Source organism: Camellia sinensis, chromosome 1 (genome assembly GCF_055761805.1).
Source record: "Camellia sinensis isolate YWXY chromosome 1, ASM5576180v1, whole genome shotgun sequence".
Lineage (NCBI taxonomy): Eukaryota > Viridiplantae > Streptophyta > Magnoliopsida > Ericales > Theaceae > Camellia > Camellia sinensis.
In genome coordinates, this window is record NC_138961.1 from 101,892,836 (window position 1) to 101,915,580 (window position 22,745).

Sequence of the window (22,745 nt, forward strand, 5' to 3'; positions counted from 1 at the left end):
CTAGCATTTCAGGAACCATTCCTGAATGGTTACATGACATGCCTTTCTTGAAATTGGATCTTTCTCAAAATCATATCGACGGACCCATTTCAACATTTTCTTTCACTTTAAAGCAAGTAGATCTCTCCCATAATTCAATCTCAGGATCCCTTCCACAAAATATTGGTGTTATGGTGCCTAATTTGCAAACTCTATTACTAACTAGCAACTTGATAAATAGTTTGCTACCAAATTCATTGTGGGAAATTGCAACTCTACAAGCTTTGGATCTCTCCAAAAATAGGTTCTCTGGAAATATTCCTCATTATTAGGGGGAGCTCTTGGAGCTACAAGTTATGAGATTATCATCAAACAAGCTTTTAGGGATTATTCCAAGCTCTATTGGACAATGTCGTGCACTGGAGTGGTTACATTCGAACAACAATAGTTTGTGTTAGGTTTTTATTCTTGGCAATCTCGTTTGACAAAACTTCTTTCAGTTGTAATTATATTCGATCTTTTTATTTCAGTGAGGTTTTGAGTTTTAGATGCGAATCCAACTCGAATTGTGCCTTGTAGAGAGATGATTCAGAAGTTAATTCTTTCTTGTTTGCCACTTCGCTGACTATATTGAGGATCGAGCTGCCCGGTCAGCTCGCAAGGGTCCAGGGGGTAATACCCCTTGGCAGGTCTAGGGCAGCGCCCAGGCAGGATGGAGGGGCGGCGCCCCTGAAGCTAGAAGCAAAATTGCAGTTGAAGTTGTTTGGTCGCTCGAGCGAAAGAACGTGTGCTCGAGTGAAGAATCCTTAGTCCTAGAAGTTTTCACTGATTGTAAAAATACTGAAAAGTTGCATTTCTCGCTCAAGCAAGACTTTGGTGGCTCGAGCGAAGACACTTGAAAAACACGCATTTTAGTCTCCTCGCTCGAGCGAGAATTCTTTCGCCCGAGCCAGCATCGCGGCCCTGTTTTCTATAAATATGTGTTTCAGTCCGAGTTTAGGTTAACGGCTTTCAAATCTTCTTCTTGGTTGTTAGGGTTTTCTTCTAGAGCTTCTTTGCTAGTTTCTTTGATATTTATTTGAGTTTAACTCATGGTTTGAAAAATATATATCAAATGATTGTTTGTTTCGTTCAATACAAAAGAGAGATTTGTTCTTTGGTGAATTCCGTGAAATTTGGGCCTGAAGCTTTGGTAGATTCTGGAGTGGCTCATCATCATGGATTCGACATCGACGTTGTGCATTTAACGTTGGGCAAGACAATTCCGAGGTGAAGACCATGGTGGAAGAGACATATAGGGGTTGGTTCATGTCACGTCCCAAGCTCCGTGACAACGCCGCACACTCATTTAAGTGAGCATGCAAGGCTAAGAGTCCAACACATAACTAACAATGTAAAATACTCCCATCAAACCCTTAATTATCATAATACTAAAATCCATAAAAAAAAAATTGATTATTCTTATCATATGAAATTATCCACCAAGTCCACTAATAAAATCCATTAACAAAACAAATAATCCAAGTACTTAAATCATAGTCCTACTCTCGGCACTCCCATATGTAAAAAAAAATCCCGCGCAGCTCTACTCTTCAGAATCTGAAAAAAATAAAATAAGGGTAAGCTAGACAGCCTAGTAAATAACCAACCATCACTGCCAGCTGGATCAAGTATAAAAAAATAAATAAATAAATTGATAATCAATAAATATAAATTTTTCTACAGTTCAATAAATGAACAATTATTTTGTAAGATGGTTTCATGGCTAAAAGTAAACAATGTACAATACATTTTAAATGAAAAGCCAACAAGATAATTCAAAGTAATTCATTGTTCAAATCGATGGTTCGATATTCAGATGGTTCAATGATTTGATTCACAAAACCCAAGTCTTATTGACTACGGTCACATAGCCCGTGACAAGGCCCAGAACCACACATAGGCCGGTGGTAAAGCCCCAAAAGAAACTAGTTTCTGTGCCAATAAATAACCCCCATTGGCTAGGGTCCAAATCGTAGTCAGACTAGAGTGATGTTCAAAATTCAAACAATACACAAATTTTAAATAAAGCATTCGATATTTTCAGAATAAACGTTTAGTACAATTTTCAGAATAGTTTCACCAAATATTCAAATAATTTTAATAATAATATTCGATATTGTTTTATACTTGACCCATATTTTATTTTAAGAGAACATGAAGGCTTTAAATAAATATTTATGATTTTAAACGATTCGATAAGAATAAAAATGAACCAACAGTGATAGAGGGTTACTTACCTCAAACAGCTAAAATAATATTTCCCAAGCTAATCTCAAATTACCAAGATCCACCTCAATCTCACAAACCTAATAAAATATTATACCACATAAACAATTATTATTGATCACCATGATGCATCTATCATTCTTTTCTTTATAATGTACTAATCTAATCCTATAGTCTACAAGTAAATTCCAAAACCCCAAAATACATACACCCAATCAACATACAAGATACTATGTCTAAAGAAATAGTTAGGAGTACCATAAAAACAAATCTTACCTCCAAGAGATGATTAGATCAAAGTCACCAATCTATGAATCTTCTTTCTTTTCTTTACTTCTTCTTCTTCTCTCTTTTTTTTTTTTTTTTTTTTTTTTTCTATTGCTAGATCTGCCGCAGCAGCCACAACAACATCACTACCTCTATTTGTTTGTGCTTCTATGTTTCCAAGACCTAAAGCCCAAGTGGGCTTATAACCCAATCTCCCAAAATTACAAACTTAACCATCTAAGTAATAAAAATTTAAAAAAAAACCACCTCATAACTAATTCCTTGATGTTACTAAAATGACCCATATAAATTAATTTAATTACTACTTTAACCAAAAATAATTCTACACATAAAATTTTGGATTTTACATTCTTCCCCACTTAAAAGAAATTTTGTCCTCGAAATTTGACATACCTGGAGTCTCAAAAAGTTGGGGATACTTTTGTCTCATTTCATCCTCAAGTTCCCAAGTAGCTTCTCTTTCCGAGTGATTACTCCATTGAACCTTAACATAGTGAATGACTCGACGCCTCAAAACCTGTTCCTTCCTATCAGCAATTCGTATAGGGTGTTCCTCATATGTCAAATCCTCCTTAAACTGCAACGGTGCATGATCAATCACATGACTAGGATCCGGTATATACTTCCTTAACATTGAGACATGAAAAACATTATGAACTCCAACTAGTGAAGGTGGTAGGGCAAGTCTGTAAGCTACCTCACCAATTCGATCCAAAACCTCAAATGGCCCAACAAATCTAGGACTCAATTTACCACGAACACCAAACCTCATTACTCCTTTCATAGGAGACACCTTAAGGAATACATGGTCTCCAACCCCAAACACCAAATCACGTCTCCTGTTATCTGCATAACTTTTCTGTCTACTCTGTGCCGTGCGAAGTCGCTCTCTAATAAGATTGATCTTGTCCACTGTTTGTTGCACAATCTCAGGCCCTAACAACTTCCTTTCACCCACATCATCCCAACAAATAGGTGATCTACACTTTCGTCCATATAAAGCCTCATATGGTGCCATCTGAATGCTCGCATGATAACTGTTATTATAAGAGAATTCCACTAAGGCCAAATGCTCATCCCAAGAACCTCCAAGATCGATAACACAAGCCCTCAACATGTCTTCCAAGGTTTGAATAGTTCTCTCTGACTGTCCATCAGTTTGAGGATGAAAGGCAGTGCTAAAATTCAAACTAGTGCCCAAAGCTGTATGCAAACTCTTCCAAAACATAGATACAAATCTGCTATCTCTATCAGACACTATGGTCGCCGGAATACCATGCAACTTCACAATCTCCGTGATATACAATTTTGCAAACTTCTCTAAGGAGAACCCTACCTTAAAAGCTAGAAAGTGAGCGGATTTGGTCAATCGATCAACGATAACCCAAATAGCATTGTTACCACCTTGGGTCCTAGGCAACCCTGTCACAAAATCCATGGTAATATGTTCCCACTTCCATTCGGGAATAGGAAAAGGTTGTAACTTACCTGCAGGTCTCTGATGTTCAACTTTCACTTGTTGACATACCAAACATTGAGCAACATACTGAGCAATTTCCCTCTTCATATTATTCCACCAAAAGTTCCTCTTCATATTATTCCACCAAAAGTTCCTCTTCAAGTCTTTATACATTTTAGTGCTCCCTGGATGTACAGTATATCCTGAACTGTGAGCTTCTCTCAAGATTTCTCTCTTGAGCTCTAAATCATTAGGCACACACAACCTCTCTCCAAATCTCAAGGTTCCATCTTTATGCATACAAAATTCCATCTGTAGCCCTATTTCCATTTCAGCCTTAAGTTTTTGCAACAGAGGATCTCTTCCTTGAGCATCTTTAATTCTATCAATCAATGTGGGTTGAACCCTAAGGTTTGCCAACTGCACTCCATGGTTGTGCCATCTAATCTCAATATTCAACCTTCGCAAGTCCTCTAAGATATTCTTTTGGTTAGTGATCAAGGTAGCCAAATTACTCGGGGTCTTTCTACTCAAGGCATCTGCCACTGCATTGGCTTTTCCTGGATGATAATTGATAGTCAAATCATAGTCCTTTAATAGCTCCAACCATCGCCTTTGCCTCATATTCAATTCTTTTTGAGTGAAAATATACTTTAAACTTTTATGATCAGTGAATATCTCACATTTCACCCCATACAGGTAGTGCCTCCAGATTTTCAATGCAAACACCACGGCAGCCAACTCCAAATCATGCGTAGGATAATTCTGCTCATATGGCTTCAACTGCCTAGACGCGTATGCCACTACCTTATCATTTTGCATCAGGACACAACCCAAGCCCATCTTCGATGCATCACTATAGATGGTAAAACCTTCATCTCCGGACGGAACTATAAGTACTGGAGCACACACCAATCGACTCTTTAGATCTTGGAAACTCTTCTCACAATCATCAGACCACTCAAATTTAACCCCTTTTTGTGTTAAACGAGTTAAAGGCATAGAAATTCGGGAAAATCCCTCAACGAACCTTCTATAATATCTTGCTAAACCCAAGAAGCTACGAATTTCAGTGACACTAGTAGGCCGATTCCATTCCACCACCGCCTCCACTTTCTTGGGGTCAACAGACACCCCATCTTTAGATATCACATGACCCAAAAATGATACACTCTCCAGCCAAAATTCACACTTCTTTAATTTAGCAAATAATTTCTTCTCCCTTAATATCTGCAACACTATTCTCAGATGTTCTTCGTGCTGCTCTTTACTCTTTGAGTACACAAGAATGTCATCAATAAAAACTACCACAAACTGATCTAAGAAGGATTTAAACACTCTGTTCATTAAATCCATAAAAGCTGCAGGCGCATTGGTCAACCCAAACGGCATCACTAAAAATTCATAATGCCCATACCTAGTTCGGAAGGCTGTCTTAGGTATATCTTCCGTCTTAACCTTCAACTGGTGATAGCCAGAACGAAGGTCAATCTTAGAAAAGACTTGTGCTCCTTGCAACTGATCAAATAGGTCATCTATCCTAGGCAAAGGATATTTATTTCGGATTGTCACCTTGTTCAACTCTCGATAATCAATGCAAAGGCGAAAACTACCATCCTTCTTTTTCACAAATAAAACGGGCGCACCCCAAGGAGAAACACTAGGCCTAATAAAGCCCTTATCTAGTAACTCTTGTAACTGTTCCTTCAACTCTTTCAACTCTGCTGGGGCCATCCGATACGGAGCCTTGGAGATAGGACCCGTGCCAGGTATCAATTCAATGACAAACTCAATCTCTCTATCTAGTGGCAACCCCGGTAACTCTTCAGGAAAAACATCGGGAAATTCCTTCACAACTAGAATATCCTCTAACTTCAATTCAATCTCACGGGTATCTCTCACAGAAGCTAAATAGCCCTCGCAACCATTCCTTAACAACCGTCTAGCTTGCAAAGCTGAGATTACCAGAAGAGGAGTGTTAACTCCACTACCCACAAAGCAAAATTCTGGTTGATTAGGAATCTGAAATACTACCCTTTTGCCTCGACAATCAACAGAAGCATAATTGGTTGCCAACCAATCCATTCCAAGAATTATGTCAAAGTCTCGCATATCTAAAACAGTTAAGTCTACAAGCAATTTCCTGTCATCTATACTAACCACACGAGATTTGCAAATTAAGTCAGCAACCATAACCCCTCCTATCGGGGTTTCAACACATAAGTCGATCTCTCTAGAGACACATTTCCATCCATGTTTCTTAACAAATCCCATAGACACAAATGAATTTGTAGCACCAGAATCAAATAACACATGTGCATAAACAGAAGACACTAAAACAGTACCTGACACCACCGTGTTGGAAGTTTGAACATCTTGTTGCGTGAGTGCGTACACTCGACCCTGAGTCTTTGGCTTATGACCTCCATTTTTCTTTTGACTTCCTGAAGACCCTTTGTCTGTTGATGCTCCTTTATTTGTCCATGTTTTCTGTTCAATCTCATGCCCCTTCCGATTAGGGCAATCAGCTATCCTGTGCCCCTGTTGCCCGCAAGAGAAACAAGCCCCAGTATTCCAACGACACTCACTATCCCGATGAAATCCATTACACCTAGTGCATTGTACCCGATCATTCTTCTTATCAACACTACTACCCATAGTTCGACTTCCCCAACTCCCAACCGAAGAAGTGTTTTGTCTCTTAGCATTGCCCTTCGAATTGTTAGTTTGGAAGTTGGAAGAACTAGGCCTCTTCTTATAATTCTCTTCTTTCTCTTCTTGGGCTCTGGTAAGGCCACTCTCAACTAGCAAAGCCTTATTCAACACTGCTCCAAAAGTAGGTAACTCGAAAGGAACCACTTGTTGCATAATGTTCGTTCTTAGTCCAGCTTCAAACTTTCGTGCTCTGCTATCCTCATCTGCTTCAAATGCTGATGCAAATTTAGACAACTTCGTAAACTCAGCTTCATATTCTGCAACCGTCTTATTCCCTTGCTCTAACTTCAAAAATTCCCTCTGTTTTTGTAGACGAACACTCCTAGGGAAGTATTTCTCATTGAATGCCTTCTTAAACCTTTCCCATGTATAGGGGTTGGCATCATGCTCGTATATGCGCTTCTCCATCTGCCACCAATCATTAGCTATCCCTTGTAGCATAAACGTAGCATAGGTCACCTTTTGATCATCCGTACACTCAAAAACGGGAAACAACTTCTCCATTTCTGTCAACCATTTTTCAGCCTCCAAAGGGTCTGTGGCTCCGTCAAATGCCAAGGCTATCTTCTTAAACTCGGTAATGTTACAACGTGGCCTTGGTTGTGGCCCAACACCTGGCTGCATCTGCTGTTGTTGCTCCATAAGTCTAGTCAAGTTATTCCCTATGGTGGTTTGTTGTTGCACCACCCCGGCCAACGTTTGAAGCACTTGAACCATTTCAATTGGATTGGGGATTGCAGCTTGTTCTTGGTGTCCCAACTCTTGCCCCTGATTTCCTCCGACTGCTTGAGAACCACTACCATTATTAGTCACATTCCCTCGCCGATTACTATTACCAGTCCGTCGATTCGTTTGACCCTGGCGTGTATTCCTAGCCATATTTGCCAATGTCTCCTCATGTTCCATTGCAACCTAAATGCATCAATAATAAAATCCCATCTTATTCTATTCTCAAGTCCCTATAACAAGTAAATAAAAATAACATTATATCAAATTATAAGCGTTCCCAATCCTATATCTACCCAATCTCACCACTATTTTATACTAGCCTTTAAAAATTACAACCTGGCTCTGATACCACTAAATTGTCACGTCCCAAGCTCCGTGACAACGCCGCACACTCATTTAAGTGAGCATGCAAGGCTAAGAGTCCAACACATAACTAACAATGTAAAATACTCCCATCAAACCCTTAATTATCATAATACTAAAATCCATAAAAAAAAATTGATTATTCTTATCATATGAAATTATCCACCAAGTCCACTAATAAAATCCATTAACAAAACAAATAATCCAAGTACTTAAATCATAGTCCTACTCTCGGCACTCCCATATGTAAAAAAAAATCCCGCGCAGCTCTACTCTTCAGAATCTGAAAAAAATAAAATAAGGGTAAGCTAGACAGCCTAGTAAATAACCAACCATCACTGCCAGCTGGATCAAGTATAAAAAAATAAATAAATAAATTGATAATCAATAAATATAAATTTTTCTACAGTTCAATAAATGAACAATTATTTTGTAAGATGGTTTCATGGCTAAAAGTAAACAATGTACAATACATTTTAAATGAAAAGCCAACAAGATAATTCAAAGTAATTCATTGTTCAAATCGATGGTTCGATATTCAGATGGTTCAATGATTTGATTCACAAAACCCAAGTCTTATTGACTACGGTCACATAGCCCGTGACAAGGCCCAGAACCACACATAGGCCGGTGGTAAAGCCCCAAAAGAAACTAGTTTCTGTGCCAATAAATAACCCCCATTGGCTAGGGTCCAAATCGTAGTCAGACTAGAGTGATGTTCAAAATTCAAACAATACACAAATTTTAAATAAAGCATTCGATATTTTCAGAATAAACGTTTAGTACAATTTTCAGAATAGTTTCACCAAATATTCAAATAATTTTAATAATAATATTCGATATTGTTTTATACTTGACCCATATTTTATTTTAAGAGAATATGAAGGCTTTAAATAAATATTTATGATTTTAAACGATTCGATAAGAATAAAAATGAACCAACAGTGATAGAGGGTTACTTACCTCAAACAGCTAAAATAATATTTCCCAAGCTAATCTCAAATTACCAAGATCCACCTCAATCTCACAAACCTAATAAAATATTATACCACATAAACAATTATTATTGATCACCATGATGCATCTATCATTCTTTTCTTTATAATGTACTAATCTAATCCTATAGTCTACAAGTAAATTCCAAAACCCCAAAATACATACACCCAATCAACATACAAGATACTATGTCTAAAGAAATAGTTAGGAGTACCATAAAAATAAATCTTACCTCCAAGAGATGATTAGATCAAAGTCACCAATCTATGAATCTTCTTTCTTTTCTTTACTTCTTCTTCTTCTCTCTTTTTTTTTTTTTTTTTTTTTTTTTTTTTTTTTTTTCTATTGCTAGATCTGCCGCAGCAGCCACAACAACATCACTACCTCTATTTGTTTGTGCTTCTATGTTTCCAAGACCTAAAGCCCAAGTGGGCTTATAACCCAATCTCCCAAAATTACAAACTTAACCATCTAAGTAATAAAAATTTTAAAAAAAACCACCTCATAACTAATTCCTTGATGTTACTAAAATGACCCATATAAATTAATTTAATTACTACTTTAACCAAAAATAATTCTACACATAAAATTTTGGATTTTACAGTTCAATTCGAGCGTGGATTCGCTAGGTAATTGAGAGTACACTTGTGTAATTCCTTTTGTTTTCTTTGTGGATTGTTTTGTACCTTCGGCCCTAATTTTTTTATCACAATTGGAGGCATTCCAATGGTGGTTTTTCCACGTTAAATCATTGTGTTGATTTGTCTTTGATTGTTTGATTGAGATTACTATTTACTCATTAAAATTGATACATAATCACAAATCAATATCTATGGAATTTCTAGATTTTTCAGTTTGTAAGGAGAGTTTCCTTTGGCTTTGAGCAATTGCACAAATTTAATTGTTTTGCATCTTGGTGAGAATGGATTATTTGGAAAGACACCAAGATGGATTGAAGAAATAGATCTAGAAGTTCTGAGATTGCACAAAAAAATGTTCAGTGACAATGTTCCTTCATAGTTATGCCTACTGTATGCACTCCAAATCATGGACCTCGGAGACAATAATTTAACAGGAACCATTCCACACTTTGTTGGTAACCTCAGTGGCATGACTTTTGTTGATGAATCTGCAAGTGAATTTGTCCAAACCTATGATCCACAATGGTTCGAGGAGAACATGATGCAGATCTTGAAAGGACATGAACTTGAATTTACCACTAGTATTTGTAATGAACATGGACCTTTCAAGGAATAATCTGGTTGGAACAATACTTGAAGAGCTAACAGTTCTTTCTGGATTGCATGGACTTAATCTGTCACATAATAATCTGACAGGAAGCATCCCAATGAAAATTAGTGACTTAAAGTCATTGGAATCTCTTGATTTCTCTAGCAATCAACTTTCATGCACAATTCTACAGAGCATATCAACTTTAGCTTTTGTAAGCTACTTGAATTTGTCATGCAACAACTTATCAGGACAAATTCCAAATGGAAATCAACTTGAAACTCTTAGGTTGCATTTGGTAGAGCTTTGTAACTATGATTTGAAAGTATGAGTTGTATTTTGAATTTGTGAGGTTTGGAATTATGATTTAAGTGTGAAAAATTTGTTTGGTAAAGAGTTTTGAAAATAATTTTGAAAAGAGTTTTGAATTGAGTGGAGAATTGTTGATGTGACATTTGATATTTGATACAAAAATTTACAAATCATAACCAAACATACAACTCAAAATTATTTTAAAGCACAAAAAAAAATTTTAAAAATTCAGAAAATATTTTTTTCAAATATATAAAAATTAACATATTAATTGCAAAAAAAAAAAAAAATTACTGTTCCGGTCAACCGGCCGGACAACTGGTTAGGCCAAATTTCGAAAAAAAAAATTGAAACTCGCGCTCAGTTTGACAGAATACACAAAGCTTTCTGCAGAGTTGTAGAAAATTAATTCCCCAACTCCATCCAAACATTATACTCAAACTATCACGTAGAAATCTAATTTGAAAACGGTTCCAAACAGAGCCTAATGATCCATCTATTTACATTTGGCAACAATAGACTCTATGGAATTCCATTACCAAGAAAATGCCCTGGGGATGAACGATTTCAATGTCTTCCAACCACAGATCACGAAAAAAATTATGAAGGAGATGAATAAGAAAAGTTATGGTTTTACATTGTTATAATGAGTGACTATGCCACAGGGTTATGGGGAGTTCTTGGAGTGCTATTGTTTAAGAAGAATTGGAGACCTGCTTATTTTCGCTCGTGGATTTGATCAAAGAGAAGGTATTAGTGGTGATAGCAATCAGATTGGCTCCACTAAATAACTACATTACCTAGATTGATGGGGTATGTTCATAGCCATCTTGTGCCTTCTCCCTTCTGCTGTAGGTGCGGCTGGCTACGGGTATGCAGTATGCAATTATTTGAGTGCATTTCTTATTCTACAAATTCAAAGATTCCGTGTTGTTGGTTGTTGTTAACTGTTTTCAAGTTGGTTTTGTTGTCAGATTGACTCTTAAGTAGTTGTTCCAGCCTTCTATCAATAATGCTACGCACTCAGACCAAACATAGAAACTGTTTATCCGGACGACCGGCCAAATGGTCGACCGTCCAGAACTTGTAGACAGTGGCTATCATCTCGTCATCTGGTCAACCAACCAGTCATCCAATCGACCGTCTAGATGAACAATTTTTGTGTTTGGTCCTCTGTGTGCATAGCATTACTGCATGCAACAGCTGATTTTTGCTTTCTTTGGTTTTGCTGTTTTTGTTTCTTTTGGTGGGGTGTGTGCATGTAAAAGCTAATCCTAATCCCTCCAAATAAGAGTGTGCATCACAACCTCCTGCAGTTCTGATATCACTTGATGTGAATAAAACACAACAGCTTCTTCAACGATGCCTGCTGCTGCACCACCTGAACAAGTTACAGCAAAATAAGAAGCTAGTAAAACCTTGGAGAAGAAAGCTGTAATGAAAATCTGCTACTCTCCACAATACAGACTACTCAGGGTTTAGTTTTCTTTATTGATGATTGTTTATTGTTGCCTGGGCTTTGATTTAGATTAAATCAGGACTTGGGGAGTGTATCTGATTTAGGAAACAAAGAATATGCTTCAACTTGCTACGTTCCATGGTTAAGTTCACCATTCATAGGAAATTTATAGATCTGAATTGCCAAAAAAACACTGATACATTGTAATTTCCTTTTATTGTTATTATTTATTGACCACTAATATACATAACCTAGTAATTGAGACATAAAATAAACCTATATAGATTCATTTGTAATCATAAATAGACTGAAGAACCTATCTAGTTATGTGTAGTTTGATTCTCCCAAAATTTCTTCTCCCACAACTCTACTTGTCTTTCTGAATTTGCTTTTCTTCTTAGAAGAGAATGAAGAGCATGAGGATCATAGGGAGGCGGCATGGTGCATGGGCTTGTATCTGTAGCCGGACCCTTCACCATGGATTCCATCATAAACTTCTTCTGTAATCCTTCTGCACGACAAGCCATTATCTCCGAACAGAGTTCAATTGCTTTTCGAGGTACAGTGGGTTTGTACCTCATGAGCTTAGCATATTCATTTAAGAGATGAAACATGTAGTCATACACGTAATCCATCTTCAAATCCTCTTGAATGAAGTCACTTGCAGCCTTTCCAATAGCTTGTGCCTGGTAAATCCATAAGAATGCAAGAGAATATTTAGCCCTAAAAGAAAAGGAGGATAAAAACTTGGGAATTGCTTGATTATTTATTACAAGAAAGTCTTCATCCTTGTAGCTCAGTTTTTGTTACACAGATAACTTTTTTTGCAGACATGCCAAGTATGATTTTCAGGCAGGATTAGGCAAGATAAATTATCTCGAGATTACAATCCAGCAATAACTTATCCTGAGGAAGCTATTTTCAGAATTTTGCGACAAAAGTGTTATCTGGGATAAGTTGTCCAACCCCTTCCCCTTGGACAAAATAATCTTGCAAATGTGAGATAAAAGGTCACTCAGGTTGAGTTACCCTGAGTTAAAAACATATGAACCAAATGCAACATTATTTTGTCCCAAGATTATTTAATCCAATCGCATCCCCTTATCCGCAAATCAAACGTGAACGTATCAGTGAAGTGAGACAGCAACAAGAATATGTTGCCCGTAGAAAGCTACATTGTTTAAGAGAAGTACTAATTCTTGCTTGAGTCTAATTTTTCGATGCAGCTGCGGTGAAGTTCTAATCATTGCTTATGCAAACAAGTGTAAACAAGAGAGAATTACTTTTTGCTTGTGATTGTTGCCCCAGTCAACAGCAAACTTAATAGATCTGCACTTGTCATTATCTCTTATGGGCCAATAGTGGTGCACCGGCATCAAACCTCTTGTGAAGAAATCATAGTAATGGGGCTTTACCACAAAGGTAACAGAATTACAAGCAAGAATGTATTTTTCACTCACAGACCATGCAGATCCTTCAATATATATTTTATATCTGCATGAATATAACAATAGCAAAGATACAAAATGAGACAGTAATTGAATGTCTAAGAGAAATGAGACAAATAACTTTTAAAACAATTTTTTGTAAAAACTGCCATGCTCACAGGAACAAGAAAAAATGGAACCCCAAAATTTTAATCCCTTACCTGTGGATACATTGGCTGGCCAAGTCTGATTGCTTGTACCCTTGCTGTGATTCTTGAATCCAATTCTGCAAATGTTGCCCAAATAATTTAATTGCTTCCACTTTTTCTAGTTCGATTCGCCCATAACAACAATATGTTGATTGTAGAAACATATTATCCTATGAGGTAACTATTTGGTGTACTTTCCAACACCCAGGATCTTCATAGTCAATTAATTATACTGATGGTTCCAGAAAACAAGGATGCTATGTTAGAACCTTTTCCACATCATCCATTCAAAAGTAGGGGTGAAATTGGATTGGGGTATTTTGATGGTTTTGAAACCCAACAGACGCAATTGGTTTTGAAAATCTATAAAGCAAACTGACGAAGTGAATTATATGAACCACAACAATCCAATGCTTTTTGGTTTGGTGTAGTCTGATGAGGTGAAAATGCTTAGGGCCTCGAATTTGGTCTTTGTAAATAACTAAATATACAGCCAAAGAAGAGGCACCAGACAGGCGAGTGAGGTCATAACACTGGAGAATGAGACAAGCGCCGTCAAACTCTCTACACTTGGAGGCAGTCTGTTATATTCTTTTCTTGACTAAGGGTTTGCCAAAAAGAAAGAATTTCATTTTGCACCTTTTCTATTTAAAAATAAATAAATAAAAAGAAAAAAAAAATAAAAAGAGCCAATTATCCATCCAATCTTATATTGATTCAATGCCTGTCGTGAGGCTTTAAATAAATTTTGCCCTATCTCGCTATAATCTTTCTTTGCATCTAGGATTCAGAGATATACAATCTTTTAGACAACTCCCAGACCTAATGCTTAGAATCAAACAAGTATCAACAGTTCCTTTCCTCTGCTTATGTTGGGGTAATTAGGTGAGTTATATCAGCAGAACAAAACAGAGGATTTCGAGTCATTTGAGACTGAGAGCGACTCTTGTCCAGTCTAAGCTGAGAGAGCAAGACACTAAGAGGCAAGAGCTACCATCGAGAGATAGAATCACGGGTGTTTGAGAGAGAGAGAGACAGCCAAACAGACTTTGATTCAAAGTCTCTGAGAGATAGGATCAGCTAATGGGGAAATTATGTAATAGTCCAAGATTACCTTGTGGCATTGCCTAATGTATATGAAGCTATCCAACAGGGTCATCCTCCCACAAATGTAATTTTGGTTCAAGTGTCCAAGGTGTATAACCCTAATGTAAACATTACATGACTTGGAAAAGTAAAACAAGCTACAATTAAGATATAATTTGAAGTTCATAATATGCTGGTTGTCTTAAACTAAGAACGGAAAATATCCAAAATACATTTTAAGTTGATGCAGGAAATTATCAACCTCTAGAGCATCCACATTAGCCTCAACAAATTGATTTTTTGGCTAAATATAACTAGTAAACCATGAAAGCATTGCTCCATTAGTCTCAACAAACTAATTCTATGACTAGCTATTATATATATTTGCTACAATAACTCAACAAATTTGTTGAGGCACTATCATGAGCTATTCAATAGGTAATCATTTTTTGATAGATTTGACCCCACCATTTTGGTTTTCTTAAGTATTGATCATTGAAAAAATTGATAATAAAATAATTTTTTTTAATAAAATAAAGTTAGAATAGAGAGTCCAACGGATGGTACATTTAAAAAGGTGGCATCAAATAGAAAAGTGATTTTTGAGTTATAATTTGATTCAAAATTTATTGAGCTTGATGTGGATGCTAAGGCCTTTAAATGCCCTTCAGATACATATTGACCTTGCCCCCATCAAAATGGTGTTCTTCATGATCACAACAGCAATCATTCCTCACTGCAGAGCAATTTGCACATACAGTAACAATTCTTTATTTATTTCGAAGGGGTGGGACGGAAGGGGAGAGGGATTGTTAATCACCATCTGCTTCAGAGATCATTTACAACAAGGTTAATGATCACCTCAACTCGCATTTATACTTCCACATTGAAATGATCCCATGTGTTAGGACCACGTATAAAATTTCTATAATATAATACTAATTATTTGTCTTGAAATAAAACAAAAGGATGGCGACCATGTCACCAAGTGACGCTGTAGCTGAAACAGTTACTTTGCACGGCATTTATCCTTCTATCACAATGACACCCCAGCTTAAGAAGTATTGCATAGAACTACAAAATTAGAGCATTTTCAACAATAACAATGAAGCAACGGCAATGCTATGTCCCTGTCATTAAAGGCCGTTATTTTTCAAAAATTAAAGGTTGTTACTTTGGTCCACTGGTCATATAATAAATACAAACAAAAAAATAAGAAGAGAAATTTGAATATATACCTGGGCATATACACGAGCACCCCAGTCATGCTTGTCAGAGACATTGCATTTGAGGAGATCCATCCTAGTTGCAGCAACTACTGGGTTGCCCTTCCAGTAGGCATAAGCCTCCCTCTCCATCCATCCCTTCCTCTTGTTTCCTCCTTTTAGGTCCTCTAACAATCCCTCCCACGGCTTTATATTTATCTCTGGCCTACAAAATCAATACATAAATCAAAAAGAATAATCATTTTCAAGAAAATTGTCCTTCAACATTGGGTTGCCCCGTATGTATGGGGCTCTAAGGGGAAATTATTTTATTACTTCATGTGACAATTACAAAGATTGTATTATTTATAACCATTTTTCACTAATATCATTTCGCTAGCAAAACATGACTCTTTTTTTAAACTCAACTTCTCTCCAATTCAAATATTGACTAGAATATATACTCCCACAATATGTCAAGCTCATGTGGTATATTTTGCTGATAAATTCCTTTCATCTTCTAGGCCCAAAATGTAACTAACCCATATCAAAATCATAGTCATCTAATTAACCATAAAAGAAATAAACAAACACAGTTTGAGAAATATACCACAAAATAAAAGTGATGAAATTATGTGGTTATAATCTAAGAAGCATACACTTCTAAGAAGATGGCATGTCCATGGCGAACAATTCCTAACACGTGTCTTGACACTCATCAAAACGTGTCCTATTTTTTAAACCTGGACACTTGGAGGACACACGTGTCCATCTCTTAAACACGTGTCAGTCGATTAGACAGACATAAAACTAATTATAAGTTTAAACAAAATATCTTAGGATACAATGATGAAAGAAAAACAATGAAATTGCATTTTTTTTTTTAATAACAATTCAATTATACATTCATATATATAACATATAATAAATATATAAAGCCATATATTTGTGAGAGTCCGTCACGTTTTGTGTCCTACATTTTTCTAAAATGATCGTGTCACGTGTCCATATCCATGTTTCTTATGTTATGATTAACATTTAATAAATATTAAAACTATATATTTTGTGTGTCCCACATGTGTCGTCTCCTGCATTTTTCAAAAATTGTTATGTCTATGTGCCTGTGCGTGTCGCATATTCATGCTTCTTAAGTTATGATTATTAGATTAGTTTGAATTTTTCATGGATTGGTCTGATGTTTCATGAATGATCTATACAGGGCCCACAAAGCTTAACAAAGTTGCACATTTAAATAGGTCATGTGACGCCAACATAGAGCCAAATTGGAGGACGAGAAGCCCAATCCTTTTTTTATGATATAATTTTGTTTTTTTCAAATACATGGATTCAATTAAGTGATGACATAAAACTAAAAACAAAAACAAAAACTAATAACATATAAAAACTTCTATTTATGGCAGATTCATGAGATTTAATTTAAGTGATTACATGAAAAATAAAAATAAAAATAAATAAACTAATAAGATATAGCAACTTTTATTTATAATAGATTCATGAGACCTACAAATGCACAAATAAATGACAATGAGTCATCAAATTGTAAAATTTAATAAACTTCCCTTACCATCCCCAGAAGGACCAGTCTGGGAAAACAATGTCCAATGTGGCATCATCCCCACAATATCGGAACAATGGCGGTGGCGACGTTGCGTTGGGCCCACGATAGTCCATTGATTTGATGACTGGCCAATCTACACAATCAAACATCAGATCCAAATCAGGGAGTTTCCCAGGGTACCTCCGTAACAACTGTAAGATCCCCCACTGCGTAAAAATGTCCCTCGTCTGAAAGGCCCTTCGATATTTCTCTATGTAAGCCCTCCCATTCACTATCACCAGTCGAAAGTTGGCCGTTCTCTTGGCCCTTTCCACCATATCCCTTGTGATCCCTGTTTCCCTCCACGGCCGTAGATCCTCGTGGATCCAACGAAAGTATTCCGGACACATGGCAGGTGAGGAGCGGTCTTGATCATCCTGTAAGTGGAACCTTGTTGGGTAATAGTTTGTTGGGCAGGTTCGGGTGAGGTTACTGGATGAGCAATTTAGTGGAATTTCAATTTTCCTCTGGGGCTTTTCGGGAATTTTAGCAGGTTCGTGAGAGTACACATGGGTTGTTCTGGTTGTTAGGATTGTCTTCCGTGGGGTATTTTCAGATAAAGACTGCAACACAAACAAAAACAACATCCAATGTTAGTCACAAAAGTTAATAATGTTCCCTTTTACAATAGGATATCCAGAATTTTGATAAGTAATTGAACGACTTGTACAAGACAATGTAGTTTAATATCATGCTGCATTTACATTAATTAAAGGAATCCCCTTTCTTGGCTCCAAACAACTACGTTAATTTATTCTCCTTCAACTTTGATCAATTAAATCAATAAAAATAGAATTTAAAATTCAATTTATTGAATCCTACCTCTTCAAAAAAGAAAAATGTGAAATCTTGATTTCACTTTTATTGATTTGATCGATCATAATGGATCAAGATTAAATCTAAAAATTTTTACCAACACTAACAATTTTACTAACACTTCCACTTGAGCAGGCACGAGACGCTCCTCTTTGATGTTTAAAAAAAAAAAAAGACACTTAATTACTTTGGTAATAGATTGTTATTTTTATGTAAATAAGTTAATAGGATTGTTATTTTTAAGTACCGTTTGCTTTGAAAATTTATATTTACCATTCAACATAGCACAATCTACTATCACTGATACAATAGGTCCCATATACATCTCACTAAAATCTAAGGCTTTTTAGGTGTATGCAAATGGTCAAAACAAGTGACGGGAGCCTAACACTCTGTTTGGATCGTGAGAGAAAGAAAATGAATGATTGCGTTTTCTCACTATCATGTTTGGATTGGTAAGAAAGCAAAGAATGTGAAGGAGGGAAATAAGTGAGATTTCTTTTTCTTCCAATGTATTTTAACGGGTAATCTCGACATTATAAATATTTTACAACCAATCAACTTATTTCTCACCAAATCTCACCATTGTTTGTGAGAAATGATATATGCATAATAAGAGAGCTATCACAATTTCTCTTTCTCACCCAACTTATAAACCAAACATGAAAAAATAGTTTTCTTTTGCATAATTTTTTTTTATCATTTCTCACCAAATCACCCCATCCAAATGGATTGTAAATGCATCTCAAAAACATTGTTGGACACCCCATTCTTTTGGTTCCCATTCCCAAATTTGAATTTTGCACCCCATTCGCATCTCCATCCACAATTAATCCCAATTCTACCTCCATCTCTAACCTTCCAAAACCCTAACCCCACACTCACCACAACCACCACCTCCAACCATGTCCCAAACTCCTCCTGGCACCTCCTAGTCCCTTCAAAAAAAACTCCCTTCTTACCTCAACACCCCCCCCCCCTCTCTTCTCATTTGTGTCATGAACTCCCCAACCCAGATGTCCCATCCCCTCTCTCTGCTATTCTTCTCTTCTAGAAACCAGCGAAGAGGCTAGGGTTTGAGTAGGTAGGAAGAGAAAGATGATGGAGGAGGTGGTGATTAGGGTTTTGAAAATAAGGGGTTAGGATTTCGAACGAAAGCATATATACGGTTTCAAAAGGAAAAAGAAAGGCGCTGAGGTTTCCATCGAAAGGGAAGAGCTGGGGGGTAGCAACGGGGCGGCCCAGTGAGAGAGGGGGAAGATGAAGCTAAGGGGCTAGGATGGCTGCCAAAAGGTGGCGGTGGCAATGGCCGAAGAGATGATGGTTTTAGAATTTTGTCATTTTCGATACTTTGACTTAGGAGTATAATGGTATAAGAATGGGTGAATTACTCTTGCCACTCTTGAGGTTTAGAACAAATACAATAAATCTCACAAGTTTTGCACAATTAACTTGGACTCCCTTGAAGATTTTAGTTTTACATAATACTTCAACTCTCTTTTCATTAGTAATCTAGTCATATAAACGAAAAAAAATTATAATATTTTCATATCTTTCAAACTGATATATACATATATATTTTTCTTTGTCATGATACTGTTTGTAGTAATAATTTTGAATTTTTTTATCTTAATAGAAGAAAAATTGATACAACCATGTCACAGAAATGAAATTTGTTGAATTTTCCCATGTAAATAACATTGATGGCAAGTTTAATATAATATCTGGAAGGGGCTAAATAATTTGAAAATTTATTTGGTGCTACTAGGGCGCCATATGCTATGTGACGGTGTCCTTCACCAATCACAATCCATCATATTTCTATCTATTCTCAATTACTCAACACAAAATCATAAGCCTTCCTTCCTCCACCAATCACAACACTTGACACTACCTAGCAGCAGACCAACCAATAACTTCTCAAATAACTTTGTCCTCAATTATAGGGGGCGGCCATAAATGGGGCTCACAAGCACATGTAGCATGGGGTCCGTGTGGACACGTAAGCCCAGCACTAGCAGCAGGAGGGAGGGGTGGCGTTTTTTACTTCTACTTTGATGTTCCGTGAGTAAAGGTGTGTGTAACTGACACTAGCGGCGCATGTTAGGCAAGGAAATCTAATATAGTAACGTAAAAGAAGTAATTTAGAGATAAAAATTTTACCAAATATCTGAGATCCACATCTGAGACATTTGATAAAGTTTTTGAGATTTTAACATTTTTACATCGTAAAAATGTACTAGGCTACTACTAGCAGTAAATGGCGTGTCGGCCAGATGCGAAACGACGCCGCTTAATCAGGAACAGAACATCATCTCTGTCTGTCTCTCCATTGTAGAAGCTGGGAGATTCCTAGGGAAGAATCCCGAATTAAACACAAACAAAACTATAACTAACATTATTAAGAAAAATAAAAAGAAAAAGAAAAGAAAAGAAAAACAAATCTACAATCTACTAGTACTACACAAGTGAGTGGTTTATTAACAAGTTTAAGAGATAGAGAATCGAACATACAGTAACGGTGGTATCGAGTAGGCGAGAGGCGAGGAAGGCGCCGAAGAAGAAGAGGAGGAAGAAGATGAAGAAGAGAAGGGATCGAGAAGAGGAGGCCTTCTTAGTGATTGGCAATGGAAGACGACGCCAGATCGAGATCATCGTATCCCTGAAATGCCTGTAGACTCCGGATGCGTACCTGTTGACAACATACCTCTGAAATCCCTCAATGTTCTCTCTCATGGCTGCCGCTGCCAAACAGTGCTGCTGCTGCTGGATAAGACCTATAAATGATGTGAATGAAATCTTCAGTGGATGGATGGACTCCAGATCTGACGGTGCCAGAGCAGAGAGATGTAATAAGTCATACTAGTGTAATAATACGTTTTAAAATTTCTCTGTTTTTTTTTTTTTTTTTTCTTGCGAAAGCTCGAAAAGTATAATTTCGGTGGAGAGCGAGTGGAGAAGGAAGAAAGGAAGGAGAGAGAGCGAGTGATGTAATCGCTGCTCTGGAGTTGGTGACACAGGTTTTGGTTTTGGATGGAGGACCGGACTAGTTTGGTGGGTTTGAAGCTTAGCTGGCACAGAAGACGACAAACCTGAAAGGTTTCCACTTTGAATTAGGTTTTTTTGGTGAACAATGATCTAACTAAAAGCGAAAGACGTAAAGGCAGAAGTATCAAGAAAGAGAGAGATGAATTAATTTTTCGGACAAGACGAAAGACGCACCAAAACAGAAACTTATAATGCGCCCGTCTCTGTATTTAAGTAACCCTCGCCGTTCTCTTTGTGGGTAAATTATACTGACACCATTTGTCGGAAATTACAATGTCATTTCGTATTTTTTACGTCTCGTTTGGGAATAAATTAATTTAATAATTTTTTAATTATTTAATTAAAAAAAATTAATATATTCGAAATAATTTTTTAATTTTTTATAAAAAGATGTGTAAAAAGTAGAAGGAAAAGGGAATGTTTGGCTTTTTGGTATGAGTTGTTGGCTGTTTGATTAATTTAGTAACTTTTTGACTTTTTAACTAAAAGGGAGGGTTTCCAAACGAGGCCTTAGTTTAAGTTTTTTAAATTAAATTTTTTAAAAATTGATTTTTTTAATTTTTGTATTTTTTATTTTTAGTGAATATTTTTAAAATTTTAAACATTTTTTTTACTTTTTTAAATACACCTTACTTAGATGTATCTAAAAGGTAAAAAATTTACGAAAAAATATTTTTAAAAATTAATAAATACATAAAAATACAAAAAAAGTACTGAATTTTCGTATTTTTTTATATTTTTGGTATTTAGTGAATTTTTAAAAAAAAAAATTCAATTTTTTTGACTTTTTAAGTATATTTATGTTCAGTATGTCTAAAAATTAAAAAAATTGCTCAAAATATTAAAAAAATCAGTAAAAATAAAAAAAATACGAAAAATAAGAAAATATAATTTTCTGAAAAGTATTTTTAAAAAATAAATACTAGGCAAGGTGGTTTGTTTTCTTTTCAAAATTACGATTACACCCCTTACCAGTTAACAAAAGTTAAATAGCATAGTTAAAATTACATTTACAACCCTTACCGGTTAACGAAAGTTGAATAGCATGGTGAAACTACTACTATACGCCTTGTAAACGATTCAGTCTAAGCCGGTTTTCATTATATTTTCAGTACCTGTTTTATAATTGGCTTAAGCCTATTTTGAAAGTGGGTTAAGAGTCATTTGTCATTTTTTAACTCATTTTTCTTTTTCATAAAAAAAGTCAAAAAATAATTTTTAACCATATTCTCAAAACACCCCTTAATATGTTCGTGGGTTCGGATCTTTGTTAGAATTGAATTAGTATGGGTCTTTCAACCGTTTATTGTGTTGTTATTATTATTATTATTATTATTATTATTATTATTACTACATCGTGCATTATTCTATTTAAAATTGTAAGATCAGATTATATTCATTTTGTTTGGTTTGAATTTTCTAAAAATATTTTTTTAAAAATTCTATTTTTTTATTTTTCGTATATTTTTTTATTGATTTTTTTTAATATTTTAAGCATTTTTAAAATTTTTAAACACGCCTAACATAAATATACTTAA

At 35.9% G+C, this 22,745-nt stretch overlaps 2 protein-coding genes across 2 annotated transcripts; both read right to left on the minus strand.

Moving 5' to 3' along the window:
- Positions 1-1,373: 1,373 nt before the first annotated feature.
- Positions 1,374-9,013, minus strand: LOC114294660 (transposon Tf1-107 polyprotein). The gene is made up of 4 exons (XM_082907600.1): positions 8,765-9,013; positions 4,069-8,084; positions 2,259-3,879; positions 1,374-1,578 (listed from the first exon to the last, which is right to left on the minus strand). The coding sequence occupies exons 2-3, from the start codon at positions 7,613-7,615 to the stop codon at positions 2,879-2,881; spliced, it is 4,548 nt and encodes a 1,515-aa protein (XP_082763726.1). The 5' UTR covers positions 7,616-8,084; positions 8,765-9,013; the 3' UTR covers positions 1,374-1,578; positions 2,259-2,878.
- A 2,924-nt stretch (positions 9,014-11,937) lies between these two features.
- Positions 11,938-21,470, minus strand: LOC114306631 (uncharacterized). The gene is made up of 6 exons (XM_028251896.2): positions 20,674-21,470; positions 17,311-17,906; positions 15,759-15,951; positions 13,447-13,511; positions 13,082-13,292; positions 11,938-12,484 (listed from the first exon to the last, which is right to left on the minus strand). The coding sequence occupies exons 1-6, from the start codon at positions 20,893-20,895 to the stop codon at positions 12,119-12,121; spliced, it is 1,653 nt and encodes a 550-aa protein (XP_028107697.2). The 5' UTR covers positions 20,896-21,470; the 3' UTR covers positions 11,938-12,118.
- Positions 21,471-22,745: the final 1,275 nt, after the last annotated feature.

Excerpts from the sequence above, each read along its gene's own strand:
- LOC114306631 (XM_028251896.2), bottom strand. The coding sequence starts at position 20,895 with ATGAGAGAGAACATTGAGGGATTTCAGAGGTATGTTGTCAACAGGTAC. Across the intron at positions 15,952-17,310 it reads GACTGGTCCTTCTGGGGATG|GCCAGAGATAAATATAAAGC; the intron begins GTAAGGGAAGTT and ends TTGATTTTGTAG. Across the intron at positions 13,512-15,758 it reads GTGCTCGTGTATATGCCCAG|AATTGGATTCAAGAATCACA; the intron begins GTATATATTCAA and ends CAACATTTGCAG.
- LOC114294660 (XM_082907600.1), bottom strand. The coding sequence starts at position 7,615 with ATGGAACATGAGGAGACATTGGCAAATATGGCTAGGAATACACGCCAG. Across the intron at positions 3,880-4,068 it reads TGCTCAGTATGTTGCTCAAT|CTTTTAAGGTAGGGTTCTCC; the intron begins GTTTGGTATGTC and ends CTCACTTTCTAG.